General features: G+C 41.3%; 3 protein-coding genes across 5 annotated transcripts; 1 reads left to right on the forward strand and 2 right to left on the reverse strand.

Moving 5' to 3' along the window:
- Nucleotides 1-40: 40 nt before the first annotated feature.
- On the reverse strand, nucleotides 41-7,936 carry tpte (transmembrane phosphatase with tensin homology). 2 transcript variants are annotated; one of them, XM_071461283.1, is made up of 19 exons: nucleotides 7,577-7,936; nucleotides 7,050-7,140; nucleotides 6,729-6,809; nucleotides 6,574-6,621; nucleotides 6,276-6,437; nucleotides 5,464-5,583; nucleotides 3,782-3,881; nucleotides 3,560-3,623; nucleotides 3,388-3,452; nucleotides 3,134-3,194; nucleotides 2,964-3,045; nucleotides 2,577-2,665; nucleotides 2,360-2,421; nucleotides 2,197-2,277; nucleotides 1,665-1,770; nucleotides 1,464-1,561; nucleotides 1,283-1,378; nucleotides 1,130-1,200; nucleotides 41-1,039 (listed from the first exon to the last, which is right to left on the reverse strand). In XM_071461283.1, exons 2-19 carry the CDS (start codon nucleotides 7,094-7,096, stop codon nucleotides 937-939), a joined length of 1,536 nt encoding a protein of 511 aa, XP_071317384.1. In that variant the 5' UTR covers nucleotides 7,097-7,140; nucleotides 7,577-7,936; the 3' UTR covers nucleotides 41-936. The 2 variants fall into 2 exon arrangements, with proteins under 2 accessions (XP_071317384.1, XP_071317386.1); XM_071461285.1 differs by lacking the exon at nucleotides 7,577-7,936 and adding an exon at nucleotides 7,432-7,565.
- Nucleotides 7,937-9,076: 1,140 nt separating this feature from the next.
- fgl1b (fibrinogen like 1B) lies at nucleotides 9,077-12,109 on the forward strand. The gene is made up of 9 exons (XM_071461244.1): nucleotides 9,077-9,295; nucleotides 9,401-9,493; nucleotides 9,757-10,009; nucleotides 10,357-10,516; nucleotides 10,658-10,755; nucleotides 10,894-10,982; nucleotides 11,072-11,197; nucleotides 11,314-11,378; nucleotides 11,702-12,109. The coding sequence occupies exons 1-9, from the start codon at nucleotides 9,290-9,292 to the stop codon at nucleotides 11,880-11,882; spliced, it is 1,071 nt and encodes a 356-aa protein (XP_071317345.1). The 5' UTR covers nucleotides 9,077-9,289; the 3' UTR covers nucleotides 11,883-12,109.
- LOC139607908 (thrombospondin type-1 domain-containing protein 1) lies at nucleotides 11,953-19,157 on the reverse strand. 2 transcript variants are annotated; one of them, XM_071461242.1, is made up of 9 exons: nucleotides 18,966-19,107; nucleotides 18,000-18,116; nucleotides 17,013-17,404; nucleotides 16,259-16,919; nucleotides 14,806-14,967; nucleotides 14,200-14,620; nucleotides 13,566-14,094; nucleotides 12,788-13,455; nucleotides 12,340-12,480 (listed from the first exon to the last, which is right to left on the reverse strand). In XM_071461242.1, the coding sequence occupies exons 2-8, from the start codon at nucleotides 18,049-18,051 to the stop codon at nucleotides 12,793-12,795; spliced, it is 2,880 nt and encodes a 959-aa protein (XP_071317343.1). In that variant the 5' UTR covers nucleotides 18,052-18,116; nucleotides 18,966-19,107; the 3' UTR covers nucleotides 12,340-12,480; nucleotides 12,788-12,792. The 2 variants fall into 2 exon arrangements, with proteins under 2 accessions (XP_071317342.1, XP_071317343.1); XM_071461241.1 differs by having other exon boundaries at nucleotides 11,953-13,455; nucleotides 18,966-19,157.
- Between the last annotated feature and the right edge of the window lie 559 nt (nucleotides 19,158-19,716).

Here is a 19,716-nt window from a genome sequence, read left to right on the forward strand (position 1 = left end):
GCTCTTGCCCACTTGTTTACTGTGAAGGGAAAAATACTGATTACAAATTAAAAAGTTGTTTATTTTGTAGAAATACATTGGTGACATTTTTCAAAAGTAAAAGCAGCATGTACTTTTAATTGCTTCTAATATTGTAGTAAGAATTAAGTTTACCTACTGCCTTGTCTTCTCCAGAAGTTATGGCCAGCACAAAAATTCACAATAGCTTGCCAATAATCCCTTTAGTGTCAATACTTACACAAAAGTGGCCCCTTTCTCACAAAATCAAATAAAGTTACAGATGTCTTCTATTCCTGCTACCTCCAATACTCAAGCTAGTGCTGAAGGTGGAGCTCTGTCACATCTGAGTTTCTATGAGAAAACGTGGTACCCCGTTTCTCATGTGTCATCCTGTGTTCTGGTAAACTGCTGTGGTTTCCTGTTGCCTCACAGAATACCTGTCAGACTCCCTTCACTAATCAAGCACTCAGTACATATGGACGTAACTAAATGTGGAACATTACAAAATAGCTACTTTCACATTGACTAAATCATTCACAGGGGATGACTTGCCCCAGCGTTATAATTTTATCAGGTGCAAATGTTTTTCTGATTCTTTTTTAGGACTTTTCAGTCATATTTTAGGCTACACAAAGTAGTTACCACATATACACATATCAATTGATTCACTGGAGGACATAAATATTTGCTTCTACTTCCTCACATATCTCTTAAACTGAAATGTATAAGAGCAACACTGCAGTCTACATGATTTTACTTGGTGGAGGTACAACATCTAAAAACAAGTATTATTATTTTATACCTCATCAATTTTAACATTGAGCTCTTGTTCATTTCTTGAGTTAGTATTAGATCTACTAGTTTCTCACCATCCTTCATTAAATGCACAACTGTAACAAGCCATTTTCTCCTATTAATCTTTCTAAAGGGCTTTTATTATGGTTCAGAGAAGGACATAGTGACACCAAAGTCATTCTTGTACAGGTCCCAGGTCTTGGGCTTGTGTGGGTTGTCCAGTTCCTCCCTGGGTAGAAACAGCCTGTGGAGAGTTTGAAGGGTATGAGTCAGAACCTGAAACTTTTGATTCAGTAGCAACAGAAAGATTTGCATCAGGGCAACATAGACATACTTGTTATCCTCTATGAAGGAGGTATTGAACCAGAAGTAGAACGGAACATCTTCATATCCTTTTGGAAGACCCTAAAGAGAGTGATAGGACAATTAGACTAAACGTGAGCTTTCCTTAGGTATATCTTTTAAAGATGTAAGGGGAAGTACTCACAGCACTTGATTCAAACATGACCTTCACATCTCCTTCAACCACAGGCCCATCCTGTAGGCTGATGACTGTTGCATTATTGCCCATGTCGGGAAATACCTACAAAACACCAGAATTAACCGTCCAATCTACAAATGAATCAGTATGACCTGATGAATGTATGTGCCTTGTGTGTGAGTCTTACTGTGCAGTTCTCCTGTTTGGCACACACACATTGAAGTACCAGCTCTTTCCTCACAATTATCTTCACCTTGAGATCACTGCCATCACCTTTACCCACACCTGGGTAACAGCACATGCAGCCGATATTAACACAGGCACAACAAGGAATATTTGAAGGATAATGTTACATAATTGATTGTCCTGCTGATTTGCTGGGGTTCACCTGCTATGGAGTGGATGCGGATGCTCTTGATCCTGAGGCTTTTAGGTGGAGGCAGCTGTCTGTTGAACTTGGTTTTCATGATCTCGTAGTAGCCCACGTACCTGCTCTGTGGTCCACACAGATACAACAGAAATAAATCATCTTCACCCATTTTCTGGAAAATTTTCTATCGAAATCAAGAAAATTCAATCGTAGGCGATTTCCAATAATCTTTTTCTCATGATTGAAAAAGAAAAAACAAATGACATAGGCAATAATAGTGTTGCTTATCAAATACTCTATTCAATTTGTCAATCGTATGATGGCATAAATGTATTTCTGTAGAAAAATAAGACAATTTCAGTCAAAATTTGCCCTCTCTATCTGTTGCCTTTACCCCTTGTGTTTGTCACAGTTCATTTTTGAATTCTACCACAGGGAGGCGGCAGTCAGAACTATTCAAATTCTACACATAGTTGCTTTGCGTGTGAATCTAAAATGGCAAAATTACCAACAATATAGTATGTATGGCCCCTGATTGGGTTGTTCTTACCTGAGAGGGAGTCTCCACTCCCTGAAACTTGGAGCTCCGACTCTTGTCCGTCCTCCTCTCACCAAAATACTCCAGACTGTCCTGGTGGACAAACAGAAATTAATGTATGGAAGTAGTTTGTAGTTGCTAATTCATTAACCCTTGTTTGAACGATGAGATGTACCTGTGCACTCTCAAACTGGTCACTGTCAATAAGCCAGGTGCACACCATAGTACCTGTGCGTCCTGTCAAATAGAGCAGAATCATGATCAAATAACACATAGCTTTTAGCTAGCCAGTACAGAGTAGACAAAGTCAAAGTCACACATTTTCAACAGCTGTTCAACTCAGATGACTCACTAAGTACGATAATGAAACAAGTAGGGATTTTTGTTACCACCTTTCCCTCCTTTACAGTGAATTGCAATGATGTTTTTGGGATCGGCAGACATCCACTCCCTCACACTTGCTGTGTATTTCAGCATGTCCCTGAGACAGACAGTAAAATACACATGATAACGACACTGATATTAGCGGACAAAATATCGAACAAGTAATGCTTGTTTGTGACACATCTGTTTCTGTATGTGTTCACAATGCCTTAAAGAAATGTTTGCAGTCAGCAGACGTGCCTACAGCTACAGAACAAAAAAGTGAGGATGTTCTTCATGGTTATATCAATAACACACCATAACAACAAGCTGTTATCTAAAGGCTTCAATATGATTACAAGCAAAAGGGAGAGGTTAAACAAAAAAATGACGCATCACAAGGAAATGTTACTCACTCTAAGGAGGGAACGTTGTGGTCATCAATGAAAACACGCTCAACTCTGTAGTGGAAGAACTGGGGGTCGTAACCTTTCTCACCTGGAAACAAAAGATGATACTGACATGGCTGTTGTAGTTCTTTAGAGAGAAAATACAGTACACGTGATGAGAAGAGGTGCTAACTTACTGCACAGGTTGTAGACTTTATAGTGACCTTCATGTTTAGTGTCCAGGAACCTGGCTACTTCCTGTGTAGAAAGAGACGAGTGATAGGTTAAAGCATCAGTGAAGGTGTGTATGAATTCTTCGAGGGCTAAGAAAACGTGCATATAAATGAATTAATTTTGATCATTTTATATAAAAAGTGAGGTAGGTGAACTCATGCATGCGTGTTGAGACAGATTTTAACGTGTGCACACTTACAAGTCCAGCCAGACTTACCCTAATTGGATTCCTATAGAAGGACTGCTTCCCAGAAGAGGGGAAAGACATGGCAATGACACGGTCTAGAGAGGTGGGTAAGGATGCAAACAAATGATCCATGTCTTAAAGGGTGTCAGTTTTAGTGATCTTTTTTAGATGTGTAGTGTTTTGCACAGCATGTCATACGTACCTGTGACATAGGTAAGGTCAAGATCAAATCCATCCTTCTGATAACGTCGCTTGTTCTCAGAGACCTGACAAAAATAACAAGTGAAGGATCAGGAAGTAGAAGACATCTTCTCTCTTATTGCCAACCCAATTGCTACACATTTTGCCACTCTCCAGAAGACTCCAGTGGACTTTAATACATCAGATATTCATAGTTTTCTGTGCTTCTGTGGTGTGACCTTACCATCCTCCTGGTGACCTTCTCCAGCTCTTTCTTCTGAGCTGCCAGTCTGAAAACCCTCACCAGGATTATTATTCTCAGGAAACGAAGAAACGTTACCACCCTGACAAGTGAACAGAAAATACTCATTAAAAAAAACATGAACATATTATTAATAATGATAAAAATAATAATAACAACAATGTTTTTTTTTTTTTTAGCTTTTATTTATATTGTGCTCTGCAAGACAAGATACAAAAGAGTTTAAAGTTTATACAACATTGGGAAAGAAATATAAGGGCAAAAGTGCTCCAAATGAGGTAGAGTAAAATAAAATAGAACATTATAAATTTGTTAAAATAATCAATATAATGATAAGAATCAGGAGAATAACTTTGTATAATAATAGGTTTTAAAAAGCTGAAAATAAATTCAGAGGAGCGGAAGAGGAGCTTGCCATCCTAATTTGCTCAGGAAGGTTGTTCCAAAGTGGGGGCCCTAATAGAAAAGGGCCGGTCACCCTTGGTCTTCAGCTGTCAGTGTGGCATGGCTAGCAGAGCTTTAGCTTAGGACCTCAGGTTGCGGCTGGGCATGCACGGTGTCAGAAGATCCAGAGCAGGCCTTAAAAGTCATCGGTAAAATTTTTTAATCAATTCTGAAATTTACCAGCCAATAAAAAAAGAAGCTAAAATGGGAGAAGTTTGCTCTCTTTTTTTTGGTTTTAGTAAGAAATGTGTCTGCTGCATTTTGGATAAGCTGTAATTTATGTAGACTCTTTAGAGTAGAGAGATGGTTACAACAGTCCAAATGAAAGGAAGTGAAAGCATGTATGACAGTCAATAGGTTTCTGCTAGATAAAATTGGACTGGTGTTGGAGTGTCTCCTGAGCAGCAAAAAACACACAACTGAGCAACTGTGTTGACATGCTTGTTCAAACTGAGGTGGTTATCAGGAGGTTGACACCAAGACATTTACAGCTTTCTGCTAGAGCCCAGGTGCTTTGAGGCATAAGCCATAACTGTGTCATGGCCAACAATAATTACCTCAGTGTTATCAATATTCAGCTGAAGGAAGTTCTGGGCCATATGGCATTTGAGGTCACTGATGCAGTCAAATAGTGACTATAGAGAGAGTATATTACTTTTACAACTGTAAAAGTGTCATCTGCATAGGAATGAAAGCTTACATTATGCTTGTGGATTACATGCCCCATCGATAGTTTTCACACATTTCCAATCATTCTGACTGATCAGGCCTATAGTAAGACAGTAGTTAGGGTGAGCTGTGCTGAGAATCATGGGATATCATCAAACTATGGACTAATAAGAATGACAGAGGTGTAAACTTTACCACTCTGACAGAAGAGTGAGGGAGATGTTTGTTAAGCACAGTTGTACACAGTAGTGAGCAGAAGTCCAATCAGGCAATATAAGTGGTGTGTGTGTGTGTGTGTGTGTGTGTGTGTATGTGTGTGTGTGCGTGTGGACTATGGCCATGTAGGTCTTTAAATCAGCTGAGGATCATTATACATTAATCTCCAGGTAAAGTTAAACCTTATCATTATACATGCAAATTCAAATCTTCCTCCAGACCCCACAGAGCTTCCATGTACTTATATCATTCTTTATGCAGTATGAAGGAATTGTGTCTAACATACTCCATGAGCCATGTCTAGTATGATTACATGCGAAGGAAAGCAGAGGTACCTGGGTATGAGACTGGCGCCTGCCAGGTCAGTGAAGGTGTAGATCATGGTGACCACCAAGGTGATTACCACTACACAGGCATCTACGATGTTCAGCTTGGAGCTGAAGTACACTTTGAACCTAAAAGGTGGCACAAGATACTTAAAACATACTGTTGAGAAAACTGCCTAGATCATGCGACAAGCAGTATCAAGTGACTTGGTTAGAAGATGGACATTTATTTATTTAGTGACACTGCGCTAGTACTTGTAGTCATTATGCTTCCCAAAGAACAGCCCAGAACATGCCATACATTTCCTGTTGAGCTTCCTCTTCATAACGTCCTGTTTAACAGATAACCACACTTGGTTTCTGCTGACACAGGACTCTGGGAAATGTTTGCATCATGAAACATTTCTTGTTCTCCGCCTTCACAAGCAGGCGGTTGTAGCATGCAAGCAGGACAGCTTACAACATATTCTTACTGTCTGTAAGACAACAAACTACTGCATGAATTAACCCACTTCTAACACAGTGTCAGGAAATAATTAACATTACTTAATGTTCTTCACAAAAGCAAGATTTATTGCAAGGGTGCAGGGAATATCGAGCATGCATCGCACAAGTGTTGGTACTGAATCCACCCACAATATGTATAACAATAAACACAAAGTTAACATAGACTGAGGGAGGAGTTGCTGAGATCATAAAAATTAGTCTTACGTGCCTGACTTCTTAATCATGACAGGGTGTTGACTATCATAAACACACGAATAAACAAGTTGTCATACTAGCCAAACTACTGCATGCAAGGCCCTCCTTTCTCAACTCACCCTTCCACATAGACTCGCAGGAGAACGTCAGTGAGGAAGAAGAAGGAGATGACAAGGGACACAACCTCTAAGGCATCCCCGACCTCTCTGCTCTTGGCTGGCAGGGATATGTCCACAATCACCAGCACAATGTCTACTACGATCAGTATCATTCCAAACATACTGGAAGAAAAGACAGATAGCACCATCATCATCATCATCATCATCAAACACTACTGAGGAAAGAAATAAACCATCATAAGTGATTATCACTCAAGGTTACACAATACCTTCATAAGAGTTCCCAAAATACACTCACCGAAATCCAAAGGACATAACAAAAGGTGATATCTTCTTCCGGATATTGCTGCAAAGGAGGAAAAAAGGTCATGCTTGGGTAAAGTACAGGTGAATGTGCTTCTGAATAAAGAGCTCTATACAAAGCTCTCTGCATTTCAAGCTGTATAAACTTACTGGTACATTGTGTCTGGTACCACAATCTCCTCCTTTCCATCATCAATCTCCACTTTAGCATCCTCCATCTTTGCAACGTTTCTAACGGATGGATAGAGAACACAGACAAGACTGACATCTTAGCAAAAAAATAATACAAAGCCATGCAAAACAAGAGCACCGCATTCACATGTAAGGCAACAGCTGCAGGTCAAACATTGCTTGGTGCTGTAACACACACACACACACACACACACACACACACACACACACACACACACACACACACACACACACACACACACACACAGATTGAAGGTTAATATTCCCATGCAGAATTACCCATTTACTCCTGAATCCGACCCTGGATTGAAATGGACAGTGGACATGATGTGTGTGTCCTACTTCTGGCTTTGCTCTGAACGTGTTGTCTCTGCATTTGAAAACAAAAGAAACAAAGATCAAAACTCCCCTGTTCAACATGTTGCTGCGGGGTTACAATGTAAAACAGACAGGGAAGACAAGCACAAAAACATTGTGTCCCGTCTAGCACAGATCCTGTCACTGATTAAAAGAAAGAAACAGACACTTGTATCCTTAAAATCTCCACTGAGGCTCCAGTTCATGCTTCCCTGGACTAATTACACAGAGAGCGATGCTTTGATTAGCCGTCAATGCAAAACCTACGAGCAAGAAAAGAGTTTGTTCCAGGATTCAGTACTACCTCTGGGAAAAATGCAAAAGCCAGCAAGATGTAAGAACCCAAACCACCCGCTTTCCAGCTGCCCTCAGTCCTCTCCTCTCCTCTCCTTCCCCGGAGTGTTTGTTCCCCCAAAAAACTCTCTAACTCTCAGCGTCTGCCTGCTTACCTGTCATTCGTGAAATTATACGACAGTTTGTCTTGTGACTTCATGTGAAGACAAAGGAAAACGGTTCAAAGGTTAACCGGGTGGATTTTTTTCTACCCATCCACTATTCCTCATCGTTTTTGCAAACGTAGCGGTTTCGGACTTCCTGGACTTCAGTAGAAAACGCTCAGCCCTTCTTTTTTTTTTTTTTCTGCCCTTGTCACTCTCTACTCATCTTTCCTCTCAGGCCACTTTCACACCAACGCTGACTGAGCCTGACCGTAACCTTCCTGTGCAGAGCTATTTAAACGGGTTTAACTCAAAAAGTAGGCCAGCAGCCCGCTCCCGCCTCCCTCCTGCCTCCAACATCTGGTTTTAATTCAATATGCATTCCCAAACGCCAGATACTCCAAAGTACAAAAATTGCCAGGTTTTCTTTTCTTTTTTCTTTTTTTTTTTTTTTTTTTTTTTCAAAATTGGTACGTAATGGTAATCATATTTGTTAAAATTATATTTGACATATAATAGTACATTGGAAAAAGATTTTTGAAGAAACTACTGGGAAAGCATGAATAAAAGCTGAAAGAGTTAAGAGGGCAAACCCCTGCAAACTATTGACGTGTCCTTTATAACATCAGTACCATCAGGTAAATAAGGTACCTGTTTGCAAACGAGTTTTCAAAGTGCTTCATAAACAGCCATATGCCTACATTGGTTAAAACAAACAAACAAACAAACAAACAAACAAACAAATAAAAAAAACAGCGTAGAATTATTTAAAAAACAACAAAAAGACAAATATAGCCTGGACACAGTAAAATACAGGCGTTATGTCAATAAAAAATATAAATGGTTATATTGCTTTTTGTTTTTAATTCATCGTCAATAGTGCGATAGCCAATAAGTGCCACAGGGGGGAGCCCTTCAACACCACACACTGGCTTCACAGGAAGGGGGTGACCTGCTGCTCTTCTCTGTTTTATATCATTATGATTTGACTACTACGCCTTTTGACTGGAAGTTAGACAAGATAGACAGTTTTTGGTATTATAGAGCCAAGCCCAACTTTGATAATCTGTCAGCCCCGCCATCACTGTCTATCTGCTGATTATTTTGGTGCTGACAACTGTTTGTTTTTTCATTTGACTGTAATTTTACCAGGTTGCTGGCACTTGAGAAACAATCAACAAATTGTGAATTTTGTATTGCGAACAGTGTAATCTTGCAATGTTTACGTGGTGGCATGTTAAGGGACTGTTCACCCATATGTTCTGTTGTTCTGTTTACCCTGCTCTTCTCTCTATACGAGGATGAAATTGATTCCAGTTTGTGAAATTATAACTAAAAAATTGTAGCATACCAGAAACCAGAACTCGAAATGGAAATAGATGTTTTGTTTAGATCTGATTTGACCTTATTTTTCCCCAAAACAATAAGATATTGAAAAAGAAAGAAAAAAATCCTATTGACAGCGCTTCTGGTATGTAAGGAATGGAGTCCTCTTAGCACGTTCTGTCCATGAGGCCATTTGCAGCTCTGGGATCAGCTACACTTTCTGAACATGAGAATGCTTGATAACGGCACACTGGCTTGAGTTCAGTGTTTGGCAAGGTTGGTCAAGTCTGGATCCCCTAATGTGTACCATGCAGAACTGGCCCAGCCTATAAATAATTCTGACAAATTTTAGAAGAGAAGAACACTGAACCTGGAGAAAACAAGGTGAAGCGTTGTGAAATGAAGGTAGGCTTGTGATGCAGATATTTTTCAAGTTTGAAGAATTGTAGTTTCGTGACCAGTATCTGTTCATTTTTCAGTCTCTAATATATATTGTATTTATAATTTCAGACTGATATTGCAGCAGGTTGCGTCTCTCTGAAAATCATGTCAGTGTTGCTGTTTTTGGCTCTGATGTGCCCAGTGGCTTCGACACAGTTGTCAGTAAGTAGATTATCCTACTCTTTTAGGGCTTCAGGATTATGTTTCTCTTTTTGTTATTATGTTGATGCTGAAAACTGATAATCTATCTTTCAAAAAGTGTTAGTTACAGGCTGGATTGTGTAGGACTGTCATTCCTCGAAAGGCTGACATTAAAAAAAAAAACTCTGTTTCATAGATACCTGCATGGGCAGACTTATGTTTTAGCTGTTTAAAAACAAGGGTAGAAATGTCATATAACTTGAAACTGGTTTTCCTCATTTAAGGCAACAGACTCATGTGGGCCAGAGGTTGCAGTTCTCAGGCGCAGCATAAAGAAACTGGAGAACAAACTCTTGATCAAGACTTGGCAGGTTGAGCACTTGCAGATGCACAAATATTTCCGTCCATTTCAACTTGCTGTGCCTGACACAAAACCTGAAACCGACACAGCCTTTGGTGTAAACCACAACAGCAGCACTGATGTGACGCTGACGAAACCACTTCCGCCAGCAGGCAATTTGATTGTCCATGACAAAGGTGAGAAAAGCTCATGTCATCCGAGTGTTTGTGTGCTTATTTTTGAAATAAGATGATTAGTTATGTAGTTTAGAATTACTTATATGTTGCATAACTTGTTAAAGATTTTTGGAAAGATCACATTATACTTGCTGTAAACAGAACAATGACTGATGTTTTAAAACCTAGGAACTTAGGAAAAAAGAGGAAGATATTTTACCATATTTATTCTTATCATACAGCTAAATGATGCAAGATTTATTTTTTAGAAGTTATGCAACATGAAGTAGGCTACAGTATATTACAAATTACAGTGATAATGATGATAATCAGCAATCTTCAAGACTTTTTCAATGCTGTGCTTCTAGATTGTTCTGAGCTGTTTGACAGACTGAGACCACCAAGTGGTTTCTACCGCATCAGACCCAAATTACACCAGGAGCCATTTTTGGTCTACTGTGATATGGAGGATGGAGGAGGATGGACCGTATTTCAGAGACGCCGGCATGGAAAAGTTGACTTCAACAGGTATTTAAGAAGAGAAGTTATCCCACGCACAGTTTGTGGGAAAATTATGCAAAGCCCAGCATTAGATTACAATCTAGGCATTGACCAAGCTTAAACTGCTGTTTCATTAAATATAAAACATCTGCCTAATTCTCATTTTAGAGACTGGGTCGACTACAGAGACGGCTTTGGTGACTTTAAACTGTGGAATGATGAGTTTTGGTTGGGGAATGAGCACATTTATTCTCTGCTCTCAGAAGGTCAGCAATTATGATAAAATCCAAATATAATGAAATAAGTTCCTGTTTTTACATATTTTCATATATTGTATTTTATTTTGAAAAAATTTGATTATCCACATATTGCTCAACAATTCCCTGTGTTTCTTTGCCCTAAAGGTAGGAACCTGGTGAAGATAGATCTAATGGACTGGGATGGTCATAGAAGTCATGCATTTTATGAGAACTTCAGGATCACTGATGAAGCTGTAAGAAAAACAATATGACCATTCTGTTTCTTGGTCTCAGTCGAGGTGTATTTCCCAACAAACATTACCTGCTCTAATGTCTGTTCCAGGATAAGTATCGTCTCCAGTATGGGCTGTACAGTGGCCAAGCTGGAGATGCTCTGACTGGTGGTGGGGGGATGGTGGAGCAGTGGTCTGCTTGCCTCAGCGGCATGCAGTTCAGTACTAGGGATCAGGTGAGTCATCCCTTTTTAACTGATCCATGATGGTATTTTTATGGTGCTAATAGCTGCAACTTTATTGACAATGTGGAGATGATGACTGTGATAACGCTGATGATGGTGATTGACAGGACAATGACCGCTACCTTCAGGGCAGCTGTGCCCAAGAGAATAAGGCAGGATGGTGGTTCAACAGGTGAGGTCTTTCAAATTAAACCAAGTAGGCATTACCAATATTCTGCCTGTTGTCTTCCCTCTGTTTGATTTTTGCACAAACATTAACAAACTTAAACTGTGATGTCTTTTCTGGAAATAAAGTTTGAGTTTCTGTACTGGGTTTTGTTTTGCCTGTTTAACCATAGAAAGAACCATGTTAAGGATACAGTTCTTCCATTTTATTGTAAAAAATTGCTGTTGTTCAAAACATGCTTCTGCATGTACAGCCAAGCACGTGCAAAAGCTTTAAAAAAGATAAAGGTTGAATTAGTTTGTTATTGTGCACTTAATTTCTCTTTACAGATGTCATGCAGCCAACCTAAATGGGAAGTTCTACCGCAAAGGGAAGTACAAGGGTCAGTATGACAATGGTGTGGTGTGGGGAACCTGGAAAGGCATTTGGTATTCCCTTAGACACACCACCATGAAGGTGCGGCCTCTGGTTTTCTTGGACATCGTGGGCAGTGGAGCAGGAGAAATTTAACACCAGGCTTCACAGTTCCTTGTGTGATACAGAATGAAGTGTGAATGAAAAATAAGGACAAAGACTGATGTCATGTTTAAATTCAATACATTTTTATTTCTCCCTTTGCTTCATTATTTGAAACTATTATCAAATGTTCATAGTACAGTATCTTCTGTTTTTCAGTAAGCATTTCTTTTCTATAAAATGTATGATATTACTCAAACAATAAAACAAACAGCATCTCAGCCGTACTGCCTCATTGGTGTTCATATTTGACTATCTTCAAACATGCTCACAACTGCATACTTTAACTGTAACTGGTGAAAACACATGAAACACATGAAACACATGAAAAACGCTTGACATTGCTTAGATCACACATTCAAAATGCCCCTTAACAGTAAACCATTTCATTGTGAGAGCACAGGATGGACTTCACAGCATGATAAAAACAGACTAACCAGTCTTCTCTAGTGTTCTGAATATTGTCATTGATGGAGCTGGTGTTTAACAGGGCACAGGGTGCCTGTAGGTACAAGGTCATTTTAAATGTGACTTATTATGCTATATATTGTACCAATAGCTTATATACAGAGAAACATGCTCCAGAAGTGTCCTGAAAAGAGAGAAATTCTGAAGTCATTCTCTGAACATGACAAAAATATGTTCAACTATAATGCCAATCAAAATTAAAATATTAAAGCAATTACAATGAAAAAATGCAGACAACAAGGAAACATTTTTGAAATAGAATAAACTTAAAAATCTTATATTTGCTCTCCACATAGATAAGCAAATTCCCTAAATCTCTTAATATAGGCTATAGTACAATCTTCACTGATATGTGTGTCTGTATTAATATTAGGTTAAAGTCACAGATTAGCAGGAAGGATTTATACACAGGTATAGTGCTACAAACCTACATGATCTACTCTTCCTCCCCTACATATGATGAGGAGAGATCTAGGTCCAACATCCTCTGTTCTGCCTCACTCAGCCTGTAGGGTGAGGCCCCACTGCTGCTGTAGTCTCCAGACATTGGCAGAGAGCGGCAGCAACTTTTCCTCTGGTCAGAAGATGATGCACTAAAGGTGGAGCTTCGCTGTCGCCCCCTGACCCCAGAGGAAGACTGAGCCTCCTTTAATTTCCGGGCCAAGATGTTCCTCTGGATAGGCGATGGGCCTCGACGGTTCCAGTTCTGCTCAGCCCGCTCTGCCCGATCCACACTCAGCTGGTTCAATCCATGAGAATTGGCAGGTACTGTGGCTGGACCCCCGATCCCTGAAATCCCCTCTCTTCCTCCACCTCCAGGCTCACCACTCCTTCGCCTTTCCCCAGTGCCACTGATGTCTCCTTTAGCATGTTTGTCAGATGCTGAAATGCTGTTTGTGTTGGTTCCTGTGTGTTTGAGTTCACTGTTGTGAGAAGGAACAGCTGTCTCTATCCAGGGCTTCCTTTGGTCATTTCTCTGGGGTCTGGATTTAGCCCACTCTGAGGCCCCATGCTCTGGGATGGGGTAAGAGCGGTATGGCTGCCTCTCCCATCCTCCTTTGGTCCAACAACTTCCTTCAGGAAGGGTCCGAGATCCCACCTGAAAAGGACAACGTATAATCTCTGTTAAACTTGAAAACAAGGCTTAAACAAACCTACACAAATCTGACCTACAATGTATAGTGAAACAATTAAAACTGGCTAGGTAACCTGGGTCATGCTCCGTTCTCTGAACTGTCTGGACTGCACAGAGGATGGAGGCTGGGGTTTTGTATCATTGAAACTGGAGGTCCGGCGGAAATTTGGATTCTTGTGATTGGAGTTTCCCATTCCTGCATCTCCTCTGAGACTTGCCAACCCGCTCCTCTCTACCATCTCCACCCAGTCAGCAGTGCGGTCACGCCATTTTGAGCTACCCCCACTCGCAGAGGCAGGAGGACCTAAGACCAGCTCCACTCTGGGACTCAGTCTGTCCGGCGTGGCCCTTGAAGACTGTGATGGCAGCTCAGAAGAGGGAGATGCAATATGAAAATGGTTGTGGTTTGTGTTGTCCTGGTGGCCCAAAGGGAGGGTGGAATGAGCAAATCCAGTTGGTGTAGGAATCGGGGAGTTGGTGGGTGAAGCAGATGTCTCCACCAAGGTGTCATGGACTGGGCTTGAAGAGACATGGTACAGCTGCGTGGCCTCCTTTAGCCCTTTCTTTTTCATTTCTTTCAACTGCTGCTGAGCCAATCGGTATCTAGAAAGTTAATGATAAAGCATTTTCTGAGACTGGGGACTGACAGAATGAGTTTGACAATAATGTTGTATCTCTGATGCAAAGCAAACAATATTTTGAACATACCCAAATATTGGTGGCAACATCTTCTGTCCTGTGGGAGACAGCCTTTCTGGGTCCTGTGAAAGAGGTATCACCAGGGTCTGTGAGAGAGGCTGACTGCCCAGGGAAGGCCTGTCTTTCTGGGCTACACCCACACTCGTGCTCCCTGGTGGGCCATGGCCGTCGGACAGGCTGGGTCTTTGAAGGCTGTGTCCACAGATGGAGGCCTCATCGGAGAGCTTGCGTCCTCCAGGGGAATGCATGGAGCCTCTGCGGACAGAGCTGCACTGAGGGGTCTGGCAAAGCTTTCTCCACACAGCCACTACAACAGTAGCCAAAATCACAGCCAGGCAGAGAGAGATACCAGCCACCACCACCATGTTACCACCTAAAGGTGCAACTCCGACAGGTACAGGGGGGAGGGATGGAGATGGAGCGGGCAACACTGGGGAGAAAAGGGAGACAATTATATTATCATGTGAAGTACACGTGCTTTACAGTACATTTAGGATTTTTTTTTCATTTTGGAGCTCAGAAAAGATCAAGAGACAAAAGAGTGAAATTCCACAGAAAATCAAAGGACAGAGAGAGGGAACAGGAGAAAACGAGATAAGGGGGGCCATGACTGACCGACACAATCTTCCAGTGAGCAGAGGGACTGTTCCTTCACCATGCCAGTGCACTGCATCCCTCCCACACTTGAGGGCAGCAAACACTCACGCACTCGTTCCCTCACTCCCTCTCCACAGCTCACACTGCACACACTCCAAGGCTGCCAGGGCCCCCACGACTCTGCAGAGAAGAAGATAATAAAAAAAATGTTGACAAATGCCTTCACTTACAAGCCTTGATTACGTGCCTTGCTACTTTGCCAAGTTACCAAAATGATCACAGGTATTGATACACATATGCTATTCTCATCCATATTATCAGATGCCAGAGAAGACAGGATTGTTAGTTATGTGCTGAAGTTGACTGTTCAGCGTGATGTGACATTATGTAGCGTGCAATTTGCTACATTGGAAGGTTTGATGGTTAATATGATGGAATGGGGTCAACTGCAGGTTCTTTTCTGTATTGTGGTAATATGCTGTGTTGGCACTGATTTCATTGTTTTATTTGACAGTGCTAATCTGATGGTGTTAAGTTGCACACTGCATTTTCATAACCCTCTACATGAATAATGTGTGATCTTGTTGAGACACACCAGGTCTCCCTCCACCTCATTATAAAAAAAGGAAAAATTTGAAAAATCATTATTACAGTCTTGAATATCCTATTTGTGAGTAGTGATGTTAATTTTCTCTTAAAATATGACTTTAATGTGTAATAAATTAAACTGTTGGACATACAGTAGATTTGTGAACCTGTCATGTTTTTATGATTCAATGTTTACAAATGTGGAATGGCCCGAGAATCAGACAACACACTAGAGTAAGTAACATGGTTTACCATAACTGAATTATGACTAAATTTAAAATAATAAATAGTTTCAGAAAGTTTAAAAAACATAATATCAGTCATTACTGAGGTGAAAACATTTACAAAACAGATTTGGACAATGAGGTCTGTATGTTACAAGACAGGCCCTTTTCACAGCAGACATTTTAATTTGTCATAGTAGGAGAAAGCACAGGTGTTACTAAAAACACTAACAATGGCTTTGCTCTATTCAGGTGTCCCAGTAAACCATGACAGTGTGACAGTGAGCCAACATGCATAATACCAGGACCCTGAAACTAAAGCAGCTAAATGGAATGCAGCCATCACTCATTTTAACACCTTTGCTTTCCCTATTGTGACATGTAAAAATGTCCTCTAGGCCTCAAGGCCTATTGCCTTCTCTATAATGAGGTAATTCCTCAATTTGTTGGAGAGTTTTATCTGCTTGTGGAATTAATCCATTTTGGAAAATCTGGATTACAAAAGTAAAGCAACTCTTTCCCTCCCTCAAAATTCAGTTCTTCTTGAGCAAATCACCGCAGCCCCGCTCGAATGCTATTGTTGAATGCCATGTGGAGTAGAGTGTAAATGTATTTTTGGCAGCTGCCAAATGTGAATGTGTTGATCGATCAGACCTCACCTGCACTCCTGTGAACCACCAAACAGGTTTGTGCTGGACTAGGGGAGCGACTGAAGTTGAAAACAAAGCGAAAGCAGTACTTGTTTCTTCCTGTGTAAAACACAGAACAGTTGAATTCTGTCTCATTCTCTCCCTGAGTCAGCCAGTTAAAGGCCAAGGGAGGAGAGGAGGGCTCCTCTGGACCAAACCCCATCAATGCTGTTCCACCTGCTCCAATCCCAGAGGAAACAGCAACCCCTCTTCCAACACCTGCATCCTTATACAGCAATACTTTCCCATTGATGTGAGCACATGGTGGGGTTATCAGTTTAACAGTCATAGTCCCTTCACAACCGCTCTTGTAAGTGTTGGCGTTTTCCACCAGGAGTTTATAGGAGAAGATACGTGACAGGTAGAGAGGTCCAGAGCTCTTCACTTCCTGTGCTGTATGAGGAGACCGCAGAGCCACTTGGATAAAGTCTTTTTCTGTGAATGGAAAAGCACAGGACAGCTCGACAGTCTGGGAACGGAGGGGTTTGATTGGGTGTCGTGTGCGGGCTCGGACTTTGTCGATGCTGTTTCGCCCAATCTGGTTGTACTCCATGTAGCTGACCTCTAGGAAGAGAGCAGAGTCGAGGACACTGGAACAAGCCTGGAAGTGTTCATTAGTGGATATCCCAACCTGGTGAGAGACAGAAGAAGAGATGCATGAGAATCATTCTGCAGCACAATAAATCAACTTAGTGTGTAAAGTCTGAGATATTCTTTGTCTTGCCTGAAAAGATCCTGAGTGATTTCCAGCCCTCTCCACAGCAATATGAAAGGTAGGCCACTGCACCTGCAGTTCTGAACTCCACCACCAGGTGGTGCTCTCTGTGCTACTGACATCTGTGCCATTAGCATAAGAAACAGCGGTGGTGGTTTGCCTCAGCAGGAACCTGAAAGTTCCTGCATACAGGAAGCAGGAGCAGTTGAACTCCACCCTACCGGCCGATTGGTTGGTGGGGAGAGTCCTGGTGAGAAGGGTGGTGTTGGTTTCCGTGTTGACCAGAGAGAGGCTTATGTTGCGAATGGTGCTGATGTTGGATTTTGTGCTGAAGTCTACAAATACACTGGCGTTACTAAGGGCAACGTGGAAGGAGGGCCAGATATTGAGCCCTGCAAAAGCTACAGGAAAGGATGCACAAAAGTGAGACAGGGCAAAGAGAAAGAACATTTTACCTAGTGTCTATACATATCACACAAAAATATCTGATTATGTCCTCTATGGGTAAAATCAGTACAACTAAATAATAAGCTCAGTTCTCAGCACAGATGCTCCAGATCTATAAACAACTGATGTGCCTCAGCAGTAGTAAGCTACAGATTTCTAACACAAAATAAGTCAGTAACTTGCTCAGCAGTTCGTCTGAGTACATTACTACAGTATCAGTACCGAAAAAAATTGAATAGTGACCATATTATTTTAAGAGCAATTGTGCTGTGCAGTGTGTAAATCCTATTGTGCAAACCTCACATCCTCACAAAGTAAAGATGGTGTGGGAAGAGGAAGAGGCTGAACCCCCATTACTCCTCAGCCCTTTCCTTCAGCTCAACTTCCCTTTCCCATTTGAATAAGGACACATAGTAGGATACAGGGTGGTGCGGCACATTTAGGTTAACATGTGTTTGCTTGATCAGCTGAATTAAAAATCATTGATCCTGCCAGCCGTTTCAAACATATAGTTCATGTATGTTATTTAGATGGTTGAGTGACCCTCACCGTATCCCATGAGTGCCAGCAGGAAGGGCAGCAGTGAGACAGCCTGTGGCATTCCGATGTCTGTGCCTCTGTTTTCTCCTAAACCACATGACCGTCCTCTTCCACCATCCCTGACCTCTGCAGAATCAGAGGTGAATCACAAAATAAACAAAAACTCCACAAGAAGGAAGCAGGCAACAACTTGTACTGTGCCAGTAGGTGTCATCAGACAGGAGAAGACATGGAAGACGTTGTGCACCCATCTGAGGAATGAAAAACAGGAAGGCTAGAGCATGGAGCTGTGACCAGGGGTTTTTCTGGATTTACAGTGGCGTCTTCCTCTTCCTTCCATCTTCACAATGGGTATGGAGAGCTGCCGTCATCACACAAGTGTAGTAGCTTCAGGAGGGCTTTGTCCATAACAAACACTTATGGGGCTGAGTCAAATACTTCTTGTTTGGTCGTGTACAGATGCTTTTACTGATGGTTTCTTTCTCATTGGATGTTCATATTTTCTGAATTTGTCTTTTGTTTCTTTTGCCAAAACAATAAACTATTGACTTTGTGTCTCAGAAACAAACACAAATACACGGATGCTTGGAATTCTGGGCACCAGACTGCTGACACTATATTGTGGGCATGTTTGCACACACAATGGAGCAATCACAAATGGGCTGCATGTACTGAATTTAGTATACACTCTTTAATACACTACAGCTGGATCAAGAAGTTGGTCTTGTTTGAAGATAAAAACACATTTTTCAACTGTAGCCTTAATTTAGTTTAATACTCAAATGTACCTATGTCTAGCCATCAGGAGTCTCAGAGTATAAAGGCTATATATTAGAATAAAGGATCTCAATGATTATAAACCTGTAATTAGCACATGTAGCAGGCTACTTGGACCTTAACTTAAACGTGTCTTTTGGACACAGTGGTCTTGACCTTAACTGTTTTGTATATTTGGAAAATAAAGTTTTTACTCACATCTCTTGTTAACCCCCGTAGCGGCATTGTTATTCCTCTCCGCTTCTCCAACACAGACACCGCGGTGCCGGCCCCTCCATGTGCAGGTGACCCGCTCCTTCGCACAGACTGACGGGTAGTAAATGTTACTGACAGTCAGCGGGACGGTGCTCAGAGCACATGAGAGACCCGGGGCTCAGTCACTTCACGGTCACCAGCAGGGCGTGTTGAGTGGTGCGTTCAGCTCGCAAGGATTTTTTTTTTTTTTTTTTTTTTTTGTCCCTCCCAAAACGTAGAGGTACAGTAAAGACAGTGCGGCCAATAAACCTTTGCTTGCCTTCAGAAACATGCGAAGATAAAGGAAATGTGTGAGAAAATGAGTAATAAGTAAAAACTATTAGAGAACTGAGTTTTATGGATTTAAGTTCAAGCGTTAACATGCGGAATGAAGCAGAGCTATTTACTGGAGGTGGTTCTGTGGGGTCTGTGGATACAGTTGAGAATCCCATTCATAATCATTTCAGCGACTCTCACAGTGTCCATGCAGTGCCTTCACAAGCAGGTTCATTTGTGCAAGACTTAAGCTACTGCTAAAGGGCATTATAGACAACTAAAGACTCTTTCCTCTCCAGGCAGTTTAATCATTGCACGATATGAAGTGGGAGATTATCAATCATCAAAAGAATTCAGCATAGGTGCCTGAGGAAAGTGACTACATGTGGAAATATGTGAGATGCAACAGATGGATCCATAATTCAATACTTCAACTGGC

Source organism: Trachinotus anak, unplaced genomic scaffold, assembly GCF_046630095.1.
Source record: "Trachinotus anak isolate AG129_WGS33_773 ecotype Australia unplaced genomic scaffold, CSIRO_AGI_Tana_v1 ptg000024l, whole genome shotgun sequence".
In the NCBI taxonomy this organism is placed as follows: domain Eukaryota; kingdom Metazoa; phylum Chordata; class Actinopteri; order Carangiformes; family Carangidae; genus Trachinotus; species Trachinotus anak.

Bases quoted from the DNA above. Each gene is read 5' to 3' on its own strand.
- fgl1b (XM_071461244.1), top strand. The intron at 10,010-10,356 runs GTGAGAAAAGCT...CTGTGCTTCTAG, and splicing joins TTTGATTGTCCATGACAAAG to ATTGTTCTGAGCTGTTTGAC. The intron at 11,379-11,701 runs GTGAGGTCTTTC...TTCTCTTTACAG, and splicing joins GCAGGATGGTGGTTCAACAG to ATGTCATGCAGCCAACCTAA.
- tpte (XM_071461283.1), bottom strand. From the start codon at position 7,096: ATGTCCACTGTCCATTTCAATCCAGGGTCGGATTCAGGAGTAAATGG. The intron at 6,810-7,049 runs GTAATTCTGCAT...TCCATCCGTTAG, and splicing joins TCGGATTCAGGAGTAAATGG to AAACGTTGCAAAGATGGAGG. The intron at 1,201-1,282 runs GTGAGTACTTCC...CACTCTCTTTAG, and splicing joins TCATGTTTGAATCAAGTGCT to GGTCTTCCAAAAGGATATGA.
- LOC139607908 (XM_071461241.1), bottom strand. From the start codon at position 18,051: ATGCCACAGGCTGTCTCACTGCTGCCCTTCCTGCTGGCACTCATGGGA. The intron at 16,920-17,012 runs GCAAGACAAAGA...GTCTCTCACCAG, and splicing joins ATCACTCAGGATCTTTTCAG to GTTGGGATATCCACTAATGA. The intron at 14,968-16,258 runs GTGAGGTCTGAT...TCTTCTCTGCAG, and splicing joins GGTGGTTCACAGGAGTGCAG to AGTCGTGGGGGCCCTGGCAG.